Source organism: Anoplopoma fimbria, chromosome 17 (assembly GCF_027596085.1).
Source record: "Anoplopoma fimbria isolate UVic2021 breed Golden Eagle Sablefish chromosome 17, Afim_UVic_2022, whole genome shotgun sequence".
In the NCBI taxonomy this organism is placed as follows: Eukaryota; Metazoa; Chordata; class Actinopteri; order Perciformes; family Anoplopomatidae; genus Anoplopoma; species Anoplopoma fimbria.
In genome coordinates this window covers 22,504,985-22,532,352 of record NC_072465.1, presented here as the reverse complement: position 1 = coordinate 22,532,352, position 27,368 = coordinate 22,504,985, and the positions used below count along the sequence as shown (strand labels likewise).

Sequence of the window (27,368 nt, the reverse complement as noted above, 5' to 3'; positions counted from 1 at the left end):
GCCGGGTTGGATCGCCGGAGCCAGAGGGGAAACCTCAACCAGTGCCAAGCTGAAGATCCTGGCAGGGTCTCCCTCCTGGTTATCATTCAGGCAGCTGTACGCTACGTTTGGAGTCAGTCCTATTTGTGATCTGTAGAAGAGGGGGAAAAAGCTGTTATGTTATATTTTGTTATATAGTGCGATACAATTTTGTGGGTTAAGAGATTTTTCTGACAGCTCATGTTTGCATCAGCACGGAACTTGCCATCTGATACTTTGCTTCTACAGTTATTTTTTCCCCTCCCAATTCTCTCCAATGAGGTAAACGATAACACAAGCTCTGCAAGTTTGGTTGTGAAAACGCTTACACAGGGTGTTGGTTATTGCTGATCATGTGCTACAAAACTGAACATGTTTAAAAAAAATCTGTGGTTTCACTTATGACTGGAAGAAGAAACTCAACAAAACCTAAATATGCCCCGTTTGGGCAGTCGGTCAGCATCACCTTGAGAAGCGGTTTATCATTCCTTTTGTGTGGTTGAGACGGGTAACCAAATCCCGACACATGCTTTCAAGCTGCCACCTCTGTGTCCACTTGACACCGAGGGCCCTGCGCACTCAGAGAGACTCATCTGGTTCTATTTCCACTTACATCGTAGCTGATAACGTAGGAGGGACTGTATCTTCTTATCCAAGGACGTTGTGATGCGGCTGATCCAAAAAACATACTTATTGATTGTGCCGTGTCAGCAAAGAGAGGTGACTGAGTCCAAGACAAAGGACAGTTGAAGACGCAGAACGCAGAAAAGTGCTAACAGATCTGCATCTTAAAACACCTTTATTTTTTAAAAGGCAACTTCTTGGTGCTAAATTGCTACTAAAATCTTTACACCCGACAAGTTAGCCCCAGCTCCCACAGCATTTCAACACCCACTGGCATCACATCACCTCTCTTATCAACCGCAATTACATGCAAATCCATCTTTAAGTACGTGTAAAGTTTAAATCCAGCTGTGTGCAGATGTCCGCACCACTCACCAGAGTCCCCGGCTCTGCAGGAGTTGTTGTGCCCTCTCTACTCTGCCTTGCAGCTCCGCTCTGTTTCCCCGCTTCCTCCCTTCAATCTCTCCCTCATCCAGACTCACAATCGAGAATGCCTCTAGCCCTATTAAAGCTCCCATTGGGTAACTTAACACCCGATACGAAACCAGAGATGCCAGAGGTACCCACACACACTCACAAACTTACTTGTGCGTGTGAGCGTACACACAAACAGAGACAAACACGAAAGGAAACTCACTGTATTTTTGAATGTGGGGGTCACCCGGGCTTCCTTCTCCCTCCTCCGCCAGTGGGGTAAGTGAGTTATAGGAAGCTCCCTGATAGGAGATTTACCCTGCAGGAGCCAATCACTGTTTGATGAAAGGGAGAGTGGGACCCACTCTTTCCCCCCTCTTTCCTGCAGAGTAAGCAGCCACATGCGGGATCATCCAATCCACCCTCACCTTGGGGATTATAGTGCATTCTTCCCCTGTTACAGCGCTCGGCACCTGCAGCAGCGCACATGTGCCCAGGGGATTCAGCTTTCTCTTGTTTACATCCTCAGAGGTACACGCTGAAGTGAAGTCTTATTCACATCAATATCATATGAAATGTTTTCCAAATCATACCTGAAATCTCAATCAAGCTTTTCTTTTCTTTTAGAAATCAGCCTTGCATGCCTGGGATAAAATCCATAAAACACATGCCTCCGTTCATCTTTGGAAAAACAAGAATCAGGCACTATACTGAAATCATTATCATTGATAAATACTTGAGGTTTTCATTGAGGTCATTTATTCTGGGCACACATTTCCAGTAGAAGTGTAAAGTATAGATTTGTAAGTGCTGAGAGTAAAAAAACGCCCCTTTCCAAGAAAAACCCTGCAGGAGTGTTTTTTTTAAATTTATTTCTGTTGTCCCTGCCAACTCCAGCACGTCTGTGCCTGCCAGCTATTGAAGGTTTGTCAGATTAATACAGTGTCTCTGTGGTTTTGAGAAAGTGTGACGAGCCTAATTAAAAGGTTCAATTCAAATTACAGAAAGGTTTTTTTTTAGTCCTGCTGTATTCTCTCGAGGAGCTCAAACTTTAATCAAAGTTAATCTTGCACTTTTTCCGAAGGGCGGCCAATTTGGCATCATAGGTTGAATATTGTGTTACCTGATAGAGAACCAGTGGCCCGAAGTCACAGATCATTCCCTCGTCTCACTCTCCTCCCACTGCAGCCTGGAGTTTGCTGTAACATTGCGGCGTGAGCAGCAACACTGCAGGCACAGGGCTTCAAGGTCACAGGAGACTGTTTTAAGACTTTCGCAGTCTACGCTTCGCCATACATCATCACACACACACACACACACCGTCATCTCCAGCAGTCTCATTATGTGTCCTCACGCACATGTGCATTAAATGAATGTAAAATTCACTTGTTTGTACCTGAGATAAACATCCAGGTTTGCCCCATGCACACAGAGAGTTCAGGGTCGCAGGGACGTTCAACAATGTGCACACACAAACATCACTCAGCGGACTCGAGATGATCCATATAAATATATATATATGGATCCTTTTCTTCTATGATCCTGCAATGTCCTGGACATGTCATTGAGAAGGCAGTCCGCTGAGACACGACCCGTCACTTCATGATGGAATTTGCTACAGGCAAAGAGAGACAGGAAGACGGACAGCGAGGGGGGCGATCATGGACTCTGCGAGGCAGTCAGAGGGTAAACAATCGATCCATTCCCCTGCTAAACGATTTGTGTCAGTAAAAGAGGGAGAGGGGTGTGTAAATGGGTGAGATACGAGCTACGAGGTGAGGTGGACTGCAGCTACTGCAGTGTCACTCGTCTCCGGACTCCTGTCAGAGTAACGGAGGGATAACGTCCCTCCTTCTGTCCTTCTACGCAGCCCTCCATCCATCCATCCCTCCTCTCCCTCCCTCCCTCCCTCGCTGCGTCCAGCACCAGCCTCTATGACACTGTCACCTTACTCGTTAACAGACTTTGTCGACAAAGCATTTTCACCACCAGCGTGCTTGTGCGTGAACTATACTGATGCTGCATCAGTATAAACACCTCCTGCACACTTTTACAGAGCTCGACTTTGAGCCATGGACGCCTGATAGGAATATTTACTCAGGAAAAACTAATTATAACTTCAACACTGTGAAGACTTAAATGAAGCGAAGTAAGTATTAAGTATTAAGATAGTTTATTTAGTACCTGAACATGCAGTATAATGTCTTGCATGTTTTTTTTAATAACATTAATATCCTCCTCTCTTTTTAGAATTAGTCTGCATGCTTATTAAACCCTGATATTTTATATGTTTTTTAGCGTGAATTTGTAACATCTGTCTAGGGACAACAGATGAGAAAAGTAGCCCTTTGGCCAGTTCTGGCATATTTACAGCAATGTTGATGAATGTGCACTAAACCAACCAACTAACTAATGAATGCATAAGTGAATTGAAAGCGTTCTAAAGTCAACCCTTAAACAAAACATATAATATCTTTGGAGCCATTATTTCTTTTTTATTTGGTTAGTTTAATCTACAAAAATCCATCAAAATGTATCATTTGTTTTCTAATAAACTTTAGTTTTCAGGGTTTTTAATCTACTTTTAGTCAATAGCGATTTATTCAAGAAATGAGGGAAGGAAAAGGAGGGATGACATGAAACAAAGATCACCGGTCATGAAACGTTCCGACTACGTTGTCAGCGTCTTAAAGGAACCAGTAACTCCTAATCTGTAAATCTGTAAGACTAGTTTCTAAAGCTTTCAAATAAATGTAGTGGAGTAAAAAGTGAATTACTTTATGAAACGGAGCAGAGTAGTAGTATAAACGAACATCAAATGGAAACACTCCAATAAAGTACATCAGAATTTAACTTAAACCTGAAAAACGTTTCTTTTTTTTTTTGGGCCACTTGGAAACAAGCTGTGAACACAACGTCGTCAGATTTTATCATAGGTGTACCACCAAGGAGTAACAGAGAAACATTATCATTTGGAGATGTGTTTTTTTATCCACCTAGAAAATCTGTTTTTGGTCTACATTTACTCCTAAAGGAAATATCTGGTTCTTTAGCTGCTTAATGCTCCACGTTGTTCAACAGCTAGTCGCTACCTGTGTAGCACGTACAGTGAGAGAGCTTCAAACGACATTATGAAAGCCAAAACTAAAACAGTAAAGTTGAAGGTCGGACAGCTAAATAATGAGCTTGAACTCTCCATAAGTGATCCTTCCAATTCAATTCAATTTGCTTTATTGGCATGAATGTTAAAAGGGACATTATCACTCCGTTTTTGTTTTTTGAAAACATTTTGTTGTTATAAATTCAAATTTTGGACCATTGCCATGTTTTACCTGCTTTTGTTTAAACCCTTTGTGGCAAGTAATTTATCATCATCTACTCTATGTATTTTTCCATATAGAAGTTAGTAGATAGTAGATTACATTACCTTGAAATCATTTTTGATATATATTAGATTTGATGTATACATAGATCATATTTTCCTCATGTTTATTTCTGTATTCCCCTGTATGAGAGTATCACACAGTATTATCCAGCTCTGCTCTGATTGGTCCAGTCATACAGATCACGACCACCTGAGTTTTTGTGTCTCTATATTGCTCTGTGAATGCTATTGGTTCGAGTGATTGGTTATGGAAGATGAAGAGCTCTGTTGGATTAAATATGCTGGCAGCTGTCAGTACGGCGTGCAGATGTTTTGTCTGACTTTCTGACTTTCTGATCCAGTTTCCTGCATGTGTTTTCCCTTCACTCTCTGTTTGTCTTTGTTAAAGACAAAGTAACAAAATATGTGGTCTCCTCATCTTGTGCACATGATCTAAGTAATTCCACCTCAAAAGCCCATATGCTCATCCATTAAGGATGACAGGATTTCAAAGTGCATGTCAGGTGGCACGGATTAGATATTCCAGCCTGGTAATCTTATAGCAGTTGTAAAGGCAGCTGGTTATTCAAGTCTAGTAATCCTATATATTGCGGCAGAGGTTCTCCTCATTGCAAATAACATACAAGGTTGGGTCAGAGCACACAAGGGCATACGAGCTGCAGTATAGAAAACCCCCATCAGCTTAAAACACCAGCATGTGTTCACCAGAAACCTCAGAGTGCCAAAAGTTCATCTGGATTCAGTGTCAACAAGAGATCGGGGTTTCTCTACCACAGGCTGGGGATCACTTGTGGGTTCACTTGATATCTAGATGGGTCACAAGAAGCTTTAAAGACTAATGTAAGAAATTATTTTGATAATTGTGTCATTAAAATAAAAAGGGTTTGCAATAGATTATCTTTTCTATTGAATTATTTTGGACATTCCTTTATGGTCCTTATAATAGAATACATTAAAAAAACAATAACAACTGCAGGGCCGCCCCTGGTGGCCCGACCATGTAACTGCAATATCCCCACTGAGTTTTGTATAAAATTTAAAGCCTCAATTAGAATGGAAAGATAACACAAAAAATGCCACAAAATCTTAAACAGAAATACAATTTTTTTTTTAAATTATGAAAATATTTCTAATATAATCAAGTAAGAGATTTAATCCTTAATAACAACCTGCATGGCACCTTAAAAAAATCCCAAAACCATGAAAATATCTAAGAGGGATTAAAAACATTGATTTATTCAGATCAAGATTCTAACACCTAAACACCGGCAGCCAGAAGAGAGAGCAACCACTTTCTGTTTCTGCGACTAATATTCACCTTTGTTGCATGTCTTTCTTCCTATCTCTCCTCATTTCCTGTCCTCTCTTCACTTTCACCATCATTAAAGACAATAATTGCCTGGAAAGAAGAATGAAACTCTAAAATCACGTGACAAACTGAAAACTCTGTAGGGTCATTAAAAACCTTCCCTGCCCTCCTGAGTTTCACACGTCCTTTAACAATGTATTACTTAACTTAATACAGTAGAGAACTGTGAATGGTTCACTATAATGACATGAGTGTAAATAACCTTATTTACAGCCTTATGGTAACAAAGTTTACGACATAACAAATCGTTAATAAAAAATACTCTGCTATGAAAAATTGTTTCTGTTGTTTATGTATAGTTTGTTTTTTCACTAAAAGTATCATTACCTAGTTAGAAATTCTTAAAATTGCATCTACTATTTCACCCTCATTGAATAAATATTCAAATATCATTTTGTCTATGGGCACTGGAGGTTTCAAGACTTATTGGACCAGGTTCAACTTCAAGTCTAGTTGTGAAGTAGAGATTCTCACAAGTCCTTTTTTCAAGTCTTTGAGCTAGAGTCAAGTCTTTTTACTTTATCTATGAGCACACAGTTTTAGCATTGATTTGTTGTTTGGTATATGATCACTTTTAGCAGTCTTGTGCAATGCAATATTGAAAAATATGGCTATAGACTAACATTACTCAGGGAAACATGAAAATATTGCTAACATATATATAATGCATGAAATAGTAACTGTAACTTGTTTTTCAACATCAGTTCTAGTACAACCGTATAGTATAATTAACAAGTATTTTTTTGCAAGTCCAAGTCAAGTCTCTGTGTGTGAGACTTAAGTGCGACTTGAGCACAAGTCACAAGTCCCAGTCCCCATCTCTGTTGTCATGTCACAAAGTCCTGCTCATTTCTACACGTCTAAAATGCAGAAAGAAGGTGATCACAGAGAACTTTACCTCTTCAGGAGATAAATAGAAAAATTCTGCATAAAAGGTAATTCTGCACAGTGATGATCAGACATCCAAGTGAAGTAACAAGCACGTCATTCGGTCTGTCATTACATTCTTGATGCAATAATAATTATTGAAAATAGTTTTTCAGTCCCCCCTTCATTGTTTAGACGGAGGATTTGCCCCGAAGCTGACTCTGAGGACTGTTACTCCACTAAGGAGATTATGCAACACAGGAGATCAGCCGAGAGAATCACCCTCATAGATGAACAGTGTGGACTAAATACTACAGACTTAATTGAAATGTCTGGATTGTTTCCAGAGCCTCACTAATCAAAAGACAAGTGCTAATCTTGGATGACTCTTTGGACCCGCATTTCACAGGAAAACCAATCAGAGAGCAGACACAACGTTTAACACCACAATCCTTAATGGTTTAAACTCACTGATTAAATAACACTTTCTTTTGAGAACATCCATTCATTTTTTTCTGCACTTCCTCTGCTGTTAGAACACAAAAACATCTTTAAGCGTTGACCAGCAGATGCTATGACACACTGTGGATTCCTTCAGAGCACTATCACAAGCACTATCTTCCATTCAGCAACAACACATCGAGGATGAATTCCATGCACCACCCACTATTTTGACATCAACATTGCTCACCGTTGGACAAGGAGGATCCATGGCTGCAGGCGTTTCCAGCTCATCCAAAGCCGACCGAGTTAGAGAGTCTCCTACTCATGATCCCATATGGCCTGTTGTGAGGTACAAAACAATACGTTAGTGAGGAATTATAGGTGAGATTCATCAGATATAAACTCAGCTGCTTTTTTTAAACATTCAACTATGATGACCAAATGAAGGAAGACTCAGCTGAACGGTGAAATGTAATCCACAACAAAAGTGGTCAAGAGGTTTAGGTCAATAAATTGGCAACTAATATAATAATGAAAACAACTATATACTTAAACAACTATTACTGGGACTACAAAAATAATCACAACATGCATAGCTTTACTGCTTACATTTAAAGGCATCTATTTAAAAACGGTCTAAAATTCAAGGTTGACATATATATTTGTATATAATAAATTTGATTAAAATGTGTTTATTCATTATTAACACTGTAAAAAGCATCAAATTGAATTTACCTTGTTATCCGGCGCTGAAAAAAGCTTGTCTTAACTCACTCGTGGATCCTCTTAGATTAAATATCCAAACAGGCAACGGCAGAGTCTTAAGGAGCATTTGTAAATCTCTCTAAAGTCAGAGGTTTTAACAGAAGGCACCCGAGTTACAGTTAAATACTCCATAAACAGGACAGATGTTTTGAACAACATGGTCTCAATCGTTTTGGTCTGCCTGGGTAAAATGTAAATAAACAAATCCTTCCTGTTGACATTGTGTTATTTTAGCTTTTTGCACAGGAAACACTGGAGCCCTTTATTTTGTTATAAATACTGTACTAATGCATCAACAGCAACACAATCCACTCGACCTTTACATGAGGACAGTAGGTGTCACTTAAAACCTCCAAGTTCTTTGTCATCTCTGAATAGAAACTCTGTTCCCTTGACTTGTCCGTTTGTCCTTCTGCCCCCCCCCCCCCCCCCCTTCAGTGGAACGTGCCAGAAAGTGAAGTAAACTTCTGTTTGTGCAGCACACGGCTCCTTTTTCTCATCGCTAGTAAAGTCCTGAATGTGTCCGTCTGCCTGCCAGGTGCTCTCGCGTGGCTCTCTATCATATTTCACACAGGTACGTAGGATTCATTGGTCACACGCCAGCTTTCAGGTGTGCGTGTTCACCCCTCTGCCCTCTCTCCTGTCCATTTAGTCTTTGTTGAAAGTCAGTGGGGTTTGACAGTTGTGATGGACAAAAAGCAACAATGAGAATGGCATGTTTATGGGTTGAGGCATCACAGAGCTTCACGGTGTTTTACTCCATTGTGACTTTTATCTGATTTGGTGGTCAACTGATTTAAATGTGTTCTAAAATATATATATACATTTTCAAAACTTTTATCCAGATGCAATCTCAAAAAATGTTACATGGATTACAACAAAGTATTGCCAGTAGCTGATCAAACTTTTCACTTAACCAGTGAAATATCTCAACATCTACTATACAACATCAAAATTTGGTACAGACATTTATGTCCCCATATAAATAATAATATCTATGATATTCCCCTGACTTTTCATCCAGCACCATCATCAGGTCAACATTTTAGTTTGTCCAAAACTGTAGGTTCTGACAAAGTAGCTGCCAACAACATTTATGCAAATATATTATGATATTCCCCTGACTTTTCATCCAGCACCATCATCATCACCCCAAACTAAGATGGTTATCATGGTAAACATTATACCTGCTTAAAAATAAATGTTAGCGTTGTCATTTTGATCATGAGAACATGCTGATGTTAGCATTCAGCTTGAAACATCGTTGCACCTAAGTGCAGCAACTCTAGAATCTTCGTCTAAGTGAACACTGACTAAGCGTGATAGCCTATTGCAGACTGGTCTCATCCGGCATTTCTAGCTATACCTACAAAAAGTAATACACGCAATTCTTAGATATCCCACAAAATAATTTTGTAAGTCATCCGAGTAATCATGAACCAGGAGGGAGTTGAGGTAGATGGGTCCAACAAACAACAATCTTTGATCCAGGGAACTGCTGTTTGTTCCCCATGTGAAACGAGAAGTCAACATTGATTTATTTGTCACGTAACTTGCGTTCTTCAGTAACAAAAAGTATGAGTTACTTTTCGGAAGATATATTAACAGAACAGGTTGTCTATTGCACTCTTATGCACAGATGCATTATTTTTATGAATGTAGTTAGCGGTGCTCACTAACTACCTTCCTATAAATGAAGAATTAACGACAAAAACAATACAGGGCAAACAAGCGATTAAAAATAAATGTGCAATCAATTTCAATGCAGAACTATTGTTACCATTACTCGGGAGTATTTTGTGTTATTTGTGTAATTTGTGGTTGACGACGCTGATGCGCCACTATTCAATAAACATTGAACATAGTAAACTAATAATTGCAAATGTTGTAATTCTGAATAATAATAATAAAGATAATTTACATTCCCTTGTTATTTGAGGCAAATATATGCCTCATCACTACAGTGCAGCTCTAAAATCCACACAATAACCATCATGCAATCCCCTGCTGCGTGTATACTCTCCTGGAACAGCATTTCTTCTTGGCTTATAAAATATTTCTTGTGCTGAATACTCGTGAGGTCTCTGGTTGCCTTGTGTAGCCTCCATGTGTTGGTATGTGCAGGAAACAGATATCCCGGCATATGTGCGTCTCAAAAGGTGCTGAAAAAGCCCTGGTTGCTGCCATGTCACTGGGGACAGACGGACAGGTTCTGTATTCAACCCTGAACACCGGGTATCTCCTTATCCAGTGGAACATTGTCGGCCATTGTTGCGGTTCTGTGACCGCATGGGTTGGGAGAATAGAAAAGCTATAAATCTTTAAGATTGCAGAGGTGATGGAGTTGGTTTTCACACACTCAAGTATCAGTCTAGTAAAAAAATAAATGGGTTAATGGTTGTTCATTGATAAGCAGACATATTCCTGCTGTGTTGCTGTATGAATCACTGCCCAACACATATCTTATTTCCGTTGTTTTAAATAATACTTTGAGGTTTGTAGAAATAGTAGGAACATACATGACACGACATAATTTCATCCATTCTGTTAAAAGTGGCAATCTCAAAGATTTTCTTTTAAATAAATGTCTGTTGAGTCACTATCTATCGGAACAGGTAACACAATGGTGATTTAGCCCATGACCCACTGACAGGTATTGTAATACTTATACATTTGCAGTATTACAAACTGGGTGTCTGTTGTAACATTCCTGCAAAAAACAATGCAGTATTACAGTTTTCCTCCATTGTAAACATATGCACACACTTCTGATAAATAGCATGTTAGAATGATATTGTGGACGCAGCCCAAAGACTCCAGACTGCTAAACTCTGAGCACAATGTCTTTGTTTTTACTCAAATAGAAAACCTAAATCATCCAGGACTGAATTGTTAAGGATTGCCACTTTAAGTCCTTTGTTCACCTCCAGGGGGTTTCTACTGCGTCACTCTCTTTGATCAAACATGAATAATAAATGAAGGCAAGCTGCTGAACCTCCTTCACTATCTCTCCTCCCTGTTGCTTGCACCTGACATGAACGCTCCGACCAGGAACCCCATTATGTCAGGAGGCAACCAGCTCCAATTTCTTACATCATGATCCAGATGTTCACCTTTTTATTATTTTATTTAAGGGTCAGGCAGCACAGATACTATTTAGCTGTATTGCAGTTTAAGCTGCACTAATCAATATTTTCATATATCAACAATGGGTCAAATGACTGTGTATAATGTGAGAGGTTTAAGGGCCTCAAAATTTTACTGTTTTGGTTCACTCTCCGCTCTCAACAACATAATTTCCATCGGCAACAGTTAGCAACCAGCTGGTGAACACAGTGGGGCATTTAGCAGCTAAAGAGCCAGATGTTTACCTCAAGAGTTGTTGGAGACAAAAATAGAGCTAAAAGGGAACTGGAGGATTGGACTAACATTCGTCAGGCTGAAAATATCAGCCTGACGAATGTATAATATGTCAGTGTTTATTTTACAATGCAGCTTGTTCTGCTGCCCTAAGTAACTAAAAAATGTTTATTAATTTGACGGATAATCCTGTTCACTTCTAAAAATGGTCTTTTCATAGTTTGTCAATTTTGGCAAGGTAAATGTTTATGTTATTTATTTCATTGTGTTCTGGGAATAAATGATGCAATAAATGAGTAGTGAGGTGATCACTAATCATTTAGTAGTGTTTAGGTGTGAACACACCCACATTTTAGATTATAGTCGCTAAAAGCACAGAAAAACTGTAGGTGCGTACAGCTACAGCAAGTACAATAGGTTAAAGTTGTGTGTTGTTCATATATTTTGTATGTCTTTTTAAATTTATGTTTTTTCTCCTCTCTCTTATTAAGCCTCACTGCGAAAGCATTTCACACGCTTGTACTTGTATAACCGGAATGACCATCGGCATCTTGAATCTTTAAATTGAACTCCAGGAAGTAAATTAATGGTTCGGGGGGTTTAAAGAGACAGTCACTAGAATGGAGTGTTTCAGACAGAGGGTGAATACAGGTGTATATTCAGACAGACAGTATGAGAAAAAGAACATGTTTTTTGAACATTAAAGCATGTTAACATATTCTAGTAGAAACCCCAAATAACATATATGAACATGAAAATAAGCATGATATGTCCCCTTTAAGGCGTGTGCCTTTCTAGGGCATCTGATGCAAGTTTTCCTCCAAAAAACAAGCCCACAATGAATTCGAAACACTCATTCACTCACAGCTGGTCTTCTATCTTTGTGGATTTGGGCGAAGGAACACAAGCAGTGTCATCCAAACAGTGATGATGTTGCTTTGTTTTGAGGCAAGAGGCCCTCTTCTTCATCAAGAGATCACTGCATACATAATGAATAAGCTTTGTGAGCCCAGTGGGACACATTCACCATAACACCCCCTTACACACAAACACACACACGAGGAGACGCTACCTTCCTTCTGCTGCTGAGCTAATTTTCTGTTTGTCATTTTAAATTGGACTGCTTATCAAGCACATTTCAATGTCCTCCTTTCATCAGGATTTCATTTTCTCTAAACGATTCCTCTCTGTTGTAACTGTTCTGATAAGACAGTGTTTCATATCGGCCGTGACAACTTTTTCTAGAAAAGGGAACATGCATTACTGAACTGATAAGCAGAGAAAAGCTAAATTATTGTCAACACAACCAGCATATGTGAGGTAGGAAGAGGTGGAAAGGGAAGTTTAACAAAATGCAGTTGAGGCTTTACAGATTTCCCGTTTGTTCTCTGTGCACAATCTTAGAGTCGTGAGTGGGATGTAAGAGGGGGGAGGCCCCGGGACTGAGAGGTTGATAAAATATTAACTCTCAGTATATTTAAAGCCTCTGACATTCTTTCCCTGATGTTTGAAATGGCCTCCACCAGATGCAGCCAGCAGCAAGGATTCAGATTTCACCTCAAGGTAATAAGTAAACAAGAATTGATCGGGATCAAATATTAACGAGTGTAATTTAACACTTGATAAGTGTCTTTTTGCCATCACATTAATTTGTGTAATTTTGAATACAATAGAGAGCTGATGACCATAAAGTGTTTTCTTTAAGGCTTTTAGGGGCTTTCACGTCTCCTCTCAGCTTTCATGGACATTCACTGAATTGCCTCCATTTATGAATGTTTTTTGTTTGTGGTGTGTCGTGTTTTATGCCATTTATAGGCACTGCGTTCTTGGTTAAGACACAATTGGAAGTCCTTGTGAGTGCCTTGGTATTTAAATCTTAATTTAATAATTGTCAACTTACTCTCAACGGGAAAGTACATATTTCCAAAAAATGTTTTACTTATTCCTGTATCAAGTTGTTAAAAAAATGGATTTTAGTAATGCTGTAAGAGGATAAACACCAGCTAGAAGGGCTTTTCACAAACCAAATATGAGTCATTCACCATGAACAAAGCCACTCCCGGCAAATTAGAAAGCAAGTAACAGAGTTTTATCAATACCCTGCTCCACCCTTACAGCCACAGGCGTTTGTTGTCGTTCCACTCTGTCGTTGTCCGTTCATTCATAAATGTCTCCAACCCTCCAACCTTGCAACACAAACAGCTCTGGGGCTCCTAAACATGAACTCCCCTGATTTGTACTTCATATGTCGTCGCCTCAGATGACACAGGATTGCCAAACCTCGCTTCCATTACTGAGATTAATCTTCTACCCCGGGGATGACCCACAGAGTTTATCAATCCGTCCACACCTCAGGTCAGAAGGCCGTCGTTCACCGCACAAACACCACACATTGACACCTGGTAGTGAAGCTTATCGAAGTCCTGAAGCCCGATAATCACCGGGCTTCCTGTGACCTCTCCCCCGCTTTGTTTTCAGCCCACCTTGTCATTATGTAAAAGAGGATTTTCTCCACTTTCCATCCTGGTCTGGTCGTTCATATGACTCCATGTCTCCTGGTTTTGTGTGTGCTTATGAGCATCTGTCCAATTTGTGCTCTCACAAGTTCACCATCCCCTATGACCTTAAACCAGCCCATTCATCACCTACAGATTGTGTGTGTGTGTGTGTGTGTGTGTGTGTGTGTGTGTGTGTGTGTGTGTGTGTGTGTGTGTGTGTGTGTGTGTGTGTGTGTGTGTGTGTTCTCAATGGGGCCATCACACTATACGAGTGTATTGATCCTCCGTATGACTCTGGAGGGAGCAGGAGTGCACATGTGTCCCATGTGTCTGGAAACCCAACACTACTGTTACTTATCTCTCCACCAGAAGAGATTCAATTACTGATTAGACCGATGAAAACCTGCAGTGAGTGATTATGCTAAATAAATCCTGATTGTTTTGATTTCAAGCGGCAGTGGAAGGCAATTCAAGTACTATACTTGTGTAAAACATTGCATGTTTCAATGCACTTCTACATTACTGCAATTCTACCACACAAAGTGATTTTTTTTTTTACCCTACTTTTTTTATTTGACATCTGCAGCTTTTACTTACTTTTCAGGTTAATCCAGTGAATCCCAACCTTTTTCTTGTGGCCCCTTACACAAAAAAAAAAGTCTAGTTGGGGGCCTCTTGTCACCTTTCAGATATCTATGAGTTGTTTCCCCTCTAACCTTCTCTGTTTTATTTAAAAGTGTGAAGCCCAAAGAGATAAACTCATAAAGTAGTTCACAAAAGTAGCAAAGATTATAGAAATGTACAAAAAAATGAATATGGATTTGTGCAGCAGAACTTCCTTCATCCCCCCATTAATCATCAGATCACACATCAGTGACCCTTTAGAGGGGGCTCCACCCCTTGGTTTGGAACCACTCGTCTTAACTACAGAACTGTATAGAAGGTGGTTAAAACCTGCTCCACCTTGGGCGGCTACAACAGACAAAGGCTACTTACACAGTGATGCATCATATTGACAATCTGATACAATAGTATACAATAATATATTATTGTAAGTCGCTTTGGATAAAAGCATCTGCTAAATGACTGTAATGTAATGTAATATTCATATATACTCAGAGGTGGCGAGCATTTGCATAATGGGTACTTTTACTATTGTTACTTGGAGTACTCTGTGACAATACTCCAATACTTACTTTTACTTAAGTAAGGACTTTTACTGGTAGTTGAGTTTTTTGGGATTTTCTTTTGGTAAAGACCCAATTTAAATGTGCCCTTGATCAAATATAACCTGTGTTAGTCTACCTCAATGCTGTCTGAGAAACTGATGCACATTGTGGCTTTTCTGCACCAACACCTCTAGAGGGCAGTAATGTTGCTCTCTTCTTCATTTTTCCTCGTCACTGCACAAACAAGGATCCACATAAACCTGAACATCCATCTCCATTATTTTAATCTTCACTTCTAGCCAAACAACTAGGACCCAGTCACTGCAGTCTGCTAAAGAAGCAACTAATCAACTAAGCAGACCGCCTGCAGGGCACCTCGGGTGATGACTGGTGTCTGATATCGGTGCAGGAGTTAATGAGTGTTAAAATCTGAACACCTCCTAATAACAAGGCGTGGTCCGGAGCCAGGGCAGCCCCGTTGGATTAGCAGCAGGTCCCACAGCGCTCGGCTCCTAATTACCGGCTGGTAGGCTCAGTGCTAGGCCTGTATGACTGCTCAACCGTGCTCCTGAGGGCATGCTACCATTCCTGACAAACAACACACCCACAGTCCTCCCTAACAACAACAACAACGGGCATCATAGGCCACCTGCAGCAGGCCTGTGTTCCCGCTGGCTGCAGTGCTCTTGGTCGGGTTGCTCCGGCCCGCCTGCCTCTCCCAGTTCGCCCTGTTTTCCACGGAGCGAAGCTGCAGAGTGCTGCACTGCATCGGCTGATCAAAGCGAGACTAATGACTACAACGGAGATGATGTAGCTACAGCGCCGAGTCCTCAAGTGTTCCCGCTCGCGATGCAGAGCTGTAGTTAAACCACCAGCGGACTAAAGATAGCAGGCAGCACAGGACATGACATGACGGCAGCTACCTCGCAAAACTGTGCAGGTGTATATGTGACCGTGAGGAGAGGAAGAAAAAAAAAAAAAAAAAAATCATAAGAGGAAAACAGAACATCACCAGAGACATATGACACATCTGCTTGTAATATCTTGCTATTGCAGAATTTATAGATCCGACAGAAATAAAAAAAATTCCCCCATATGTCTTTTTTTCCCCTATTGTGCCTTGCTACACATGATGTTGGCCCTGTTCTGCCATGAAAAGTTAACCGTGAAGGATTTCTTAAAGAATTTCTCCTCCTCTGCCATCTCCTTTCAGCCCCGTCTCCTCCTCTGCTCACGTTCATCCTCCTCCTCCTCCTCCTCCTCCTCCTCCTCTCTTTCTCCAACAAAAAGGCTATTAATAGAACACCCTGCTCTCTCTTTTTAAACTGCAGGGAGCATACACCGTGCACTTAAAGGGGGGAAGAAGCTGAAGATACCAGGAGGCGTTTGAAAATGTCCTCTGCACTGCCTGTGGCTACAAAGACGCTGCATGGGCGTCCTAAGAATAACAACAAAGGAGCCTCTGATCGATTCATGGCATTTTGCATCAGCGCAGACGCTCTTCGGCTAAAATTAGATCCTCAAATCATTTGCTGAATAAATACCTTTGTGAACAATGTGAAGCAGGCTGCAGAAACATTTGTTAAACCCCATCTCGCATGTTATTCTCACACTGAAAATCACTTAAGCAATGAAAGGTGACACACAATAAACACACTGACCACAACGTTTCAGTTGAATTGTTATTGGCTTCATTATTGATATTACTTTCTCAGGGTTATGATCATTTGGAAGGAGTATATGCATCTTTAATTTCACATGTTTTTTCTTGTCCATAGATTGTCCTTTTTGTCTTGTAAAGTGCAGATAATACTACGTTTTAAATCCAGACTTCACATACAGTATATAGTACATGGTTTTTGCTCCATCATCCATTGGTTATTATTTACATTATTCTCTCACATTTCATTTCATAGAAAGAAAATCCATTATCCACTGTACCAACGTTGATGGATGTTTTCAGGCCTCTATGATATGGGGGAGGATGGGGGAGGGGAGGGGGGGGGTGAACAACTGTACATATTGTTTCAGTGGATGCCACACTACCAGGCTCTGGGGGTCAGACGAAGAAAAAAAAAAAAAAAAAAAAAACGTTCTCCCTCAAACACACACATGCATACAGATTGCATATTGATCTTGTATCCCATATGTATAAGCTTTTTTGTAAGTATGAGTTGTCTCGAAAGAGCTGACATCGCAGTTCAAACAAACAGAAGTTCCGAAAGCTCTAATTCACATTCAGCCAACGTGTGAGTGTTTGACGTCCAGCGGCGGAATATTGCAAAGTGTCTCTCTTGTGGTTCGTTTTAAAATGCGGCGTCAGCTCTCGGGATCGATGTGTAATCGGTGCCGGAATAAAACATAAAACATTCTGTATTTAAACCTTCTCAACTACCTGCGAGTACTCATACTCTGCATAGATTTCTCAGTGTTTTCACTGTTGGGCGCCCTTCTCATGGAGTGGATTTGCTGGTGGGTCCCTCAGCATGTGAGAGATGATTTTTTTAATTTTTTAAATATATTTTTTTAGAGGCTGTGATGCTCCTTCAAAAGCACCGCAACATCTTTTTAATGGACTTTTTTTTCCCACTGAATAAAAACATTTCACAGATTAAATCTGCAGGTCTACAGATGAGGATGATTCTACTCGTCTTTGTGCTTTAAGCAGAAATGACATCGTGAGTTGCTACAATGAATTTGGCTGAGGTACAGTGACGTGCCCAATTTCAAACATAACAGATAAATGTTGCATGTATCGGTTACATTTATCAATAATATATGTAAATAAAAAAACAAATGGAATGCAGACAATAAAAGATACAATGCATTTGCATGCATAGACAAATATTTTTGGTCAGACTGAGTGTTTTTTTTTACCCTCACATAAACAGATATATGCAAATGGCTGTTTCATAAATGCAGCTGTACAACCAGGCTAAGACACTGACATTCAGCGGTTCTCTCTCTTTCTCGTCCATACACACTCACACTCACACTCACACTCACACACACACACACACACACACACACACACACACACACACACTCGCAAATCCAACATACACACGCACAGACCACTCCTACATAGCTGTGCATCCAGACGCCCACAACAATACTCAACTGATGATCAACAAGATCTTGGTTGGACTGTGGAGGTCCATTGAGGTTCATTCTTTTTCAAAAAACAAACATCTTTGTTCTCCACACAGACCCCTCCACCAAAGGATTATGGGAATATTGCTAAATGACTATTTCATCTGGTCCTACCTCGAGTCACGGACCATTTTATCATCTCAATCCACCTTTATGCTACCCTCGGGAAAGTAACAAATAAAGCTGCTCCACAGACCTTTCAACATTCATGAGATCAGACACAGATCCGGACAGAGAGACGACGTCAGAAGCCCCATGTCAGGCAGCTGGACGAGGCATCCTGAGCACATATTGGCAGCGATGGCGTCAAAACATTTTGCTACTGAAGGTTAAAGACCGTAGTGAGCAGAATGAAACCCTAAGAATAAAAGATGTACATCCTGGTATGACAGACTTCGTTTAGACAGTTCTTGCTACAGGCCTTCTACCAATCCATCACCTTTCTAATTACCTAAGACTTCCGTGAAGAGATGAAGAAAGGCAAGAGTCTCAGGAGAGAAGTCAGAGCACCCCATCGGTTAGCCGATATCTGCTACACTGCTGCTCATTATCACTTCCCGTATTGACGTTACTGCCTTTGACTGTTAGCTTGGCAGTGTTGAGCGAACGGTGGATGAATCTCGGCTGGACACATTCCTAGAATCAGAACCTAGTTCACATTCGATGCCAACTTTTAAAAGACAGATTGAGCTTCTGGCATCATGAGACTTCTTAGAGGACAGCCAGGCTCCATTTTTCAATTCTGAACAATTTAACGCCAATAATAATCTCTTACTCTGGTACGGGATGATACCGTTTTGGACACAGACCTGCCTTTCAACAATAAATTCACAGAAGGCATTTTGATACTGAGTGAAGCAAACGTTTTGTATCTAAACGCGTGTCAGGTTTGCTGGAAAACCCACAAGCAAAGAATATGCTTCTGAATTAGCTAGTAAGAGAGTGTCTCCGGCACTCTCACCAGGCTCTGAAACAGGAGAACTTGGAAACTGGACTTGGAACAATTATTATTTTCATTGGAAATATAAACATGGCAAAATGATCTGCGCATTGTGGAAAGGCTCTTGCTTTCTCTTAAACATTGCTATTTTAAGTTTTTCAATTCTCAGATAAAAGTTTACGTGTACTGTATATGCGTCTCGTCTTTTTACATATGTCTTATATTATTAATAAATATACCTACTGTATTAATTACACTTTTTTTGTGTGGCTTCTTCTTTGATCTTAAATGCATGCTTCTAGGAATGTTTTTGAGGTCATGCAACACTAAGAGTTTAGCGTAAACCCAGATAAAAAGGCAGTTTGGGGAAGGAAGCATTGATCTATACACGAATCCTTAAAAGTTGCTATTTTTGATCATGAGGACGTGATCGTGTGACAAACCTGTGAAAAAGACAGCACTGCAAGTCTATCACAGCTGCAACTGGGATTGATGTCCTACACTAGAGCACAGACCAGCTGTTTACAGCGACCTGGCGATTTCTGAACGCAATGACTTCTACATGGAATGTTATTATCGACGAGGATGCCGCATCCTGTTGGGTGGGATTTAACCTTCTGGTTTTTACTTTTTACTTAAGAAATACTCTAACATACAGCTTTAGGTTCGTGTGACAGCTACCTGCAGGCAGCCTTTTCAAAAGTGTGGATTTGTATAGAAGGCAGTGTACAGACAAATATACAGTGTTGTGATGAAGCAAGTAGCAGTCGAGAAGCAAGTGGAAATTCTCATTCAGATAAAAATGTCATGCAATTATCTACTGACTATGTTTACTATTAACAGCACCTATCTACCTACCGGCTATCAGTTTAGTCACAGTTAACCTACTATTTGAATACGTACTGTGTTGTGTGTGTGTGTGTGTGTGTGTGTGTGTGTGTGTGTGTGTGTGTGTGTGTGTGTGTGTGTGTGTGTGTGTGTGTGTGTGTGTGTGTGAAACTGTGAAAAACAAACAAAACGAGAAGAAACATTCAAGTTGTCCTCAAAGCTCTGCAGTAAGACCAGTTTTGGGTGAATGGATGGAGGGGAAAGCTTGCATTGCAATACATACAGTAAGACCAAAGCAGTGAAAAGTCAAGGCCATTCTCAGTCATTCATCAGATACTGATGTCTGCTGGGAAAAAAAAGGTGTCGAACCATAAGCTGAGAGCTGACGGCTGTCATTCATCCTTGAAATAAACGTGGTGTGCTAAACCACCAACCTCGTCACAAGCCGCCCACAGGCCACATCAGAGCCGGAGGGAGCTGGCTTTATGCTCACACATCCTCTTATTTCTAAAACGGTATAGCGTAAGACAGTTCTCGTTTCATTGGCTCCGGGAAGCAGCATATGTAGCGCACAAGCAGGGCTCTTCAGAAAGCGCATGGCAGAGCAGTATACCTTGGGAAATGATGGGCCGAGGGACGAAAGCAGGGCTTGTGTGGCTTTTTTTTTTTTTTTTTTTTTTATGGAAAGCAATACTTTTTTTTTTTTTTTTTTTTCTTGCCTTGTTTCTCTCTCTTTTCTTTTTGTGCACTAATATTAGCTACTGTTGTTAGCAGGAAATTTTTAGGCATTGTTACTCTTTTTTTTTTTTTTTTTTTTTTTAAACAGCCACACGCACACACATAAAAAAAGCCAACTCCATGCAGAAATGCAAAATTTGAAATTTCACTCTGTTTGACAGTTATCAGGAGTTTTAAGAGCAAGATGTGAGGAGGGAAGACAGGATGAGCGAGGAGTGAGCGGATGGTCTTTGCATTATTATTTTTTTCACTGTCTATCATCATCAACATTCTGAATTCTATTGCCTTGATTTTTCCAGCACACGTGAGGGTGGGAGGCTGTACACGCCTGTCCCGTCCAGTTGCTCAGCTCTACATGTCCCGCTGTGACGGGGAAGAAAAATAGCAGAAGACTACACGTCTGTGAGCATTTTGGTGATGTTTACATAGTTTGTGTTGGCCAGCGTGCAGTTGGCCGTCTTAAGGTTCTCCTCCTGAAAGTCCTCGCGGCTGTTGTTCACCGCCTCCTGGATCTCCATATAGTCTGATTTACTAACGGTGGAGCCGCTCCGGCTTTTCTTCAGCTCCTCGGCCGAATCGGTTTTGGGGACATTGACCTGCAGGTACTGCGCCTGCTCTTCGCCTTCGGTCTCGCGGTGGTAGAAGTAGTTGAAGTTGGACACAATGACAGGCACGGGCAAGGCAATGGTCAGCACACCTGCGATGGCACAGAGGGAGCCCACGATCTTGCCACCGATCGTGGTTGGGACCATATCACCATAGCCGACTGTTGTCATGGACACCACGGCCCACCAGAACGCATCCGGGATGCTTTCGAACTGGGACTCGGGCTCGTCTGCTTCGGCGAAGTAGACGGCGCTCGAGAAAAGGATGACCCCGATGAAGAGGAAGAAAATGAGCAGGCCCAGCTCTCTCATGCTGGCTTTCAGGGTCTGGCCCAAAATCTGAAGCCCCTTAGAGTGACGGGAGAGCTTGAAAATTCTGAACACTCGCACCAAGCGGATGACCCTGAGAATGGCTAAAGACATGGCTTGTTGACCCGCCTGACCATCGTCTGGCTTTTCTGCGAGCTCTGTGCCAAGAGTGATGAAGTAAGGGATGATAGCGACAATATCAATGATGTTCATTATATTACCAAAAAAGCCCGCTTTGCTGGGGCAGGCAAAGAAGCGCACTAGAAACTCAAAGGAGAACCATATGATGCAGAGAGTCTCCAGGATGAAGAAGGGGTCGGTGAAGTAGGTGGACGTGTAGGTGATGACCGTGGTGTTGGTCTCAGGATAATAGATTTTCGAGTGAAACTTGTGCTTATCGTCATCGTCGTTCCGGAAAATGGGGAGGGTCTCCAAGCAGAAACTGACAATAGATATCAGGATGACCATGACAGAGATTATGGCAATAATCCTAGCAGGACCTGAGCTCTCTGGGTACTCAAACAGCAGCCACACCTGTCTCTGAAACTCGTTATCTGGAAGAGGCCGCTCCTCCTCCTTGATGAAACCCTCGTCTTCTCGGAATATCTCGATGGCCTCGTCGCCCAGCTCGTAGAACCGAATCTCCTCTGAGAAAATGTCAAGGGTGACGTTGACCGGCCTTCTTAGCCGGCCCCCTGATTGGTAATAATACAATATGGCGTCGAAGCTGGGTCTGTTCCTGTCGAAAAAGTACTCGTTCCTCAGCGGGTCAAAGTAGCGCATCCTCTTTTTGGGGTCCCCCAGCAGAGTCTCTGGGAACTGGGAGAGGGTTTTGAGTTGAGTCTCAAAGCGCAGCCCTGAGATGTTGATGACCACCCTCTCGCAACACTCATGGTCGGCCTCCGGGTCGTAGTCCTGCCCCGGGTGTGCAGCCGCTTCGTCAGAGGGGTCGCCGGTGGCGACAGTCATTCTGCAGGGGGGGGGAGGCCTGCACTTTTCAGTGAGTCGGGGTCCTGCAGCCTGGAGAACTGCAGGCAGGGGCCAGGAGAGGGAGGGGGCTCAACACCGTAAAGACCTGACGGCCACAGGATGTCACCTAGGATCTGACTGCATGCAGGACAGACAAAGCAAAGACAGACAACAAGGTCAGGTAAACCGGAGACATGATTCAGCACTCAATACTTCTGCCATTAAATCCGGGTGTGTCAGGAATTTGCTTTTAACAACTGAAAATAGATGAAAATGAAGCCATCCTCTTAAACAACGCCAGTAGATTTGATATGACTTGTGTTAGGTTATACTGTCCTGAGAAGGCAATCGATGCAGCAATGAATCAGCTCATGGAAACTTGAGGCTGACACTCCTGCTCCTGACTCGGGCAAATTAATATGCAAATAAGCCATCCGCCTTGCATATAAATTGCTTCAATGCAGGTAAACTCTGGGTCTAACTGGCAAATAAAAACATCCCAACACTCGTAAATTACACTGATCTGCTGCAATGGACAGAATCCACTTAAATGAATGGGACTACCTTTTTTTTTTGCAGTGAAGCCATGCATGAATATGGCAATGCAGCAGCAGGCACCGAGTTCATACAGACACCATCCTGTCTAGAGTATCATAGAAATCCACTGCAGTCCCAACTCAAATGTATGAGACGCTTTTGAGATTTACTGCTGTACCAAACAAACACACACCTCATGCGAAAAGACTTCAGTTTACTTTTGTCGGAGCATTTTAGTCATGAAATGGTGCCCGTCTCTGAAATATTCAAAAACATCTATAAATAATTTATCCATAGAAGGAAATAGGTTCCAAGAGAAAAAAAAAAAAAAAAAAAAAAAAAAAAACTGTATCTCTTGCCTGCATCATCTCCACTCAGAGTGGCACCACAGTTTGACGAAATAAAATCCTTATGAAGCATACAACAAAACCTATAACTGCATGCTTACTGCCTATTATCACCTTTTTCCAGTGATGTGCAAATCAATGTATATATATATATCTATATATATAGATATATATATATATATATTCGAAATCAGAGATGATAAACTGCTTTATGTTAATCTTCAACATACCTGCAAGCATCTTTGTCATATCTGGTGTGAGTGGATGCTCCTGCTGGACGCTGGTACCAGTAAAGGTGAATAACCAGCTGCGACAAATCAGGTCTTCAGAGCGGGTAAAAAAAAAAATCCAATGTGGGGCAGTCGATGATATTCACCTCATGTTATCTGCAGCATCCTCGCCGTGTACACCGACATACAGTATGTGCGGGTGTGTCCTCGCTTTCCCCCTCCCAGACTCCTCTCCTCCGGGCAGGCTGTCGTGGGATGGCGATTGGCAAGCAAGCAAACACACACACACACACACACACACACACAAAAAAAAAAAAAAAAAAAAAAAAAAAAAAAAAGGGAGGAGGGAACCGATCAAGGAGGTGCTGGTGCTTCCCTTACTAAGTAACCAAAGAAAGGTGCTGGCATCAGCAGAATGATATTTGCCTCCGCCTGTTCCCCTCCACGCCAGCGTGACTGTGACGAGCTGTGGCTGCAGACAGCCGCAAAGGTAAACGCTCCCGATCAGGTGCGAGGAGACAAAACATCTGCAAAGGGAGGGAAGAGGGGAGAAAAAGCGAGGCGAGGAGGAGGGAGAGGGGCTTTAAAAAACAATAACCAAGATTTAATAATTAGACGCGTTCAGGGACACGTGCATCAACAATGAGTGCCTTTATTTCATGTCAGTATTGGCTGGACAAACATCTGCAAACACTCCAGCCAATTTACATGTGTGTTCCTTATTTTGGGCATGCCCACATGAATGGATCATCAAGACTCGGACACAGATCTGGGAGTCTCCTAATAGCCGACATGGTGAGCAGAGCGACGTCTTCAGACACTGACTGGGAACGACATGGATGACAGAACCGCCCAACGTGGTGCTGCGAGATTACGCAATAACACTGAGCCAAAAAAACCCTGTGCGTAAAACACCGGTCACACACACACACACACACATATATGAATATAAAGGGGCCTTTTATTGGTCATGCATGGTCTGCAGGTGAGTTTTTTTTTTCCTGGGTTAAATATATCTCTGTAGCAGTCAGCAGGTGTTTAAAAGGTTACAGTCAAACCTGCATTCGGGCACTGCTGTGCATACCAAGAGATGTGCCGGTGATGGAGAAGGCAAGGGCAAAAAAACAACAACAAGCCGCTCTCCATCCGCACTGAAGCCTCCAGCACCACTCCTTACACCTTATCTGCAGTGTGGGCAGTTTAAAGCGGTACACATCTCCAGCATTCTTCAGCAGCACTGCTGTTGGTCAGCTGGTTTCAATGCCGAATAAAGTCAAATAAGCATGTGTTGTAGTTTATTAAGCAGGATTAGACCTCGTAGAAGGTTGAGGTATAGGAACTGTATTAACAAGTAGCATAAGCTGCTGATGTTTCAATTGGAAAATACTTCAGAATGTCCGTTGGCATCGTCCCACAAACAATGCATGTTTAGTGGGACGTCTCCCTCATTCAGGTGTCTTATTAGAATATCAAGAAGCCGCAACATGAATTCACTTTCTGTCTTGTTACAGCGGTTTTATTCCCTTCCATGGCAACAAGAGGCATCAATAATAAATAGAAGGGTGACTAAAATAGAGCAAAACCTCCATCATTGTGCTCTGTGTTTTATTCACAACCAAGATCAAACGGATCAATGGTGAATCCTCGCCCTGCTGTCAATACAGGAGGCTGGGAGTTAAAAGGGACGTGGCCCGAAGCGACCTCCAGAGAAGCCAAAGGTCAGCGGGAATCCCTCGGATGTGAAGGGGAGGAGGTGAACGAGGTGAAACGGGGGTGGGGGTGGAGGCCAGCCCGGATGATTTGTGTGAGAGAGACTGGCGTTTGCCAAGGTTACTCCTGGCAGACCTGAGACCACCACGGCACCCACCGCGTCCCTTCATGTGCGTCTGCCTGCCTGCCGCCACACAAAGCGGATGCCTCTCACTATCTTTTAATGGCTTTCCCAAGCTCCTCATGACAGCACAGACATTATTTATGAGCCGGGGGCCCCCGTTACAAACACTGTTAATGCAGGCTCTAAAGCCCAGTTCACTTTGCATTAGCTGGTCTGCTTTAATTAAAAGCGAAAGGGTCCCAGCATTCGAAAAAGCTGTGCGTGTTTTTTATCATATATGGGGACATGAGTATGGGTGATAGTGTGGAAAGTTGGCAGATGAGGGTGTCAACAGTGAATTTGTTTCCAAGAGGTATTGATTATAGGACTCCATCAGATGCTGTGTTGGCGCAGAATCAGAGAGCAGAGAAAATTAACCTGAGGACTGAGGAGCTGAAGGGTCATTATCACTGAGCCACCAGCTGGACGGCAGGTCGTCTCTTCACTCTGCTGCGGTTTCATTATTTTACAATTAAAAGGCATTTTTAACATAAAAAAAGAGGCATTTTTAACATAAAACTAAACACATGCAATGATTTCACAAAAAGTTACTTGACCAGTCCCATCTGAACTTTCCACCAGTAGATAATCTCTCTAGTTTTAGTGCAGTCAGACTATACATGAGTTTACATTCAAGAGACTTTTAGTATTACTAGTGTTTATAGAAGATAAGATAAGGTAAAATAATCCTTAATAAATTATACAGGATTACAGCAGCAGGATAGTGCAAACAAGAGACATAGTAAATGAAAGAAAAACAAAAAACAAGATCAAAATAAGTATTATAAATAAGCAAATGAGCAATAAAAAAAACAGTAAGAAACAGTAAAGAACAGTAAAGAATCCACAGTAACTGAAATATTATATATACAGACATTATATATCAGAGTTTCTCTATGGTTGATCAGCCAAGGACCCCTTACAAGATACAGAACACACCAGGGACCCGCTTGGAATAAGACGTAGGTTATTTCATACACTTTCATAGTCTTCATTATGTGAAAGAACAACACGAGAGAAATGTATTAGAAATGAAAACAATTGATTAACACCGTTGACTCTGTCAGCACTGTTGCTGTTGTGTGCACCGTTTATGCTGTTAGCACTGTTAGCTGCTAGCCCCCTGGCTCATCCGTCTCCACGTCGAAAGCGTTGAGAGTCAATAGATATGCTCTGAATTCCTGAGATCCTTTAACTTCTCAAATCTGAACTGATAAGCACTGTGTCAGCGCTGCTCTGCCTCAGTCCTCTGAACTGCAGTGCTCTTTTTTTTTTTATGAACTCTCTTTTTAAGGTCTGTTGCACCTCTTTGCTCCTTGACACTGCATTGCAGCAGCCACAGGTTCCAAAGCACACACTGAGAATATTTAAGCTGTGTATATCTCCTCACTAGAGAATTTTCCAAATCCAAATCCTCACCATATTAAACGAGAGTCTTATGCTACAATTGATTCCATCCCTATATAGTCTGACAATTTCTCCCAGCAATAAATAACGCAGAGTGGCTCAGGTAAACAAATATATAGCAAATGCAGCTCGCTCTGTCCTTCTCTGAGCCCCTGGAGACAGGAAGCGATGGAGATAAAGAAGGGGAGGGATAGGGAAGAGAGAGCATTCACTGTACAAAGAGAGGGAAGAGAAGGAGGGGAAAAAGAGGGAGGGAAAGGAGAGGGCCGTGCTCGTCAGATTGAGGCCCAGCAGGATGAGAGCAGATGCTGGAAAAGAGCCAGACACCAGGAGAGACACAAGGACACTGGCCCACTGCGGTACACTGCCAAGCTGCATCTCACTTCTACCCAGATCAGCTCACAGAGGTCTGCGCCCACCCACTGCAAGCGCTAATTATCTACACTCACAGGTCTGCGTTATACCAGTCGTTATACCTGTGGACATTCTCCTTATAATAACAGCGTCTGTGCAAACACA

The 27,368-nt window shown here is 41.8% G+C and overlaps 1 protein-coding gene across 1 annotated transcript; it reads right to left on the bottom strand.

Moving 5' to 3' along the window:
* Positions 1 to 20,964: 20,964 nt before the first annotated feature.
* LOC129105799 (potassium voltage-gated channel subfamily A member 2) lies at positions 20,965 to 22,455 on the bottom strand. Its single transcript, XM_054616997.1, has one exon. The coding sequence runs from the start codon at positions 22,453 to 22,455 to the stop codon at positions 20,965 to 20,967; it is 1,491 nt and encodes a 496-aa protein (XP_054472972.1).
* Between the last annotated feature and the right edge of the window lie 4,913 nt (positions 22,456 to 27,368).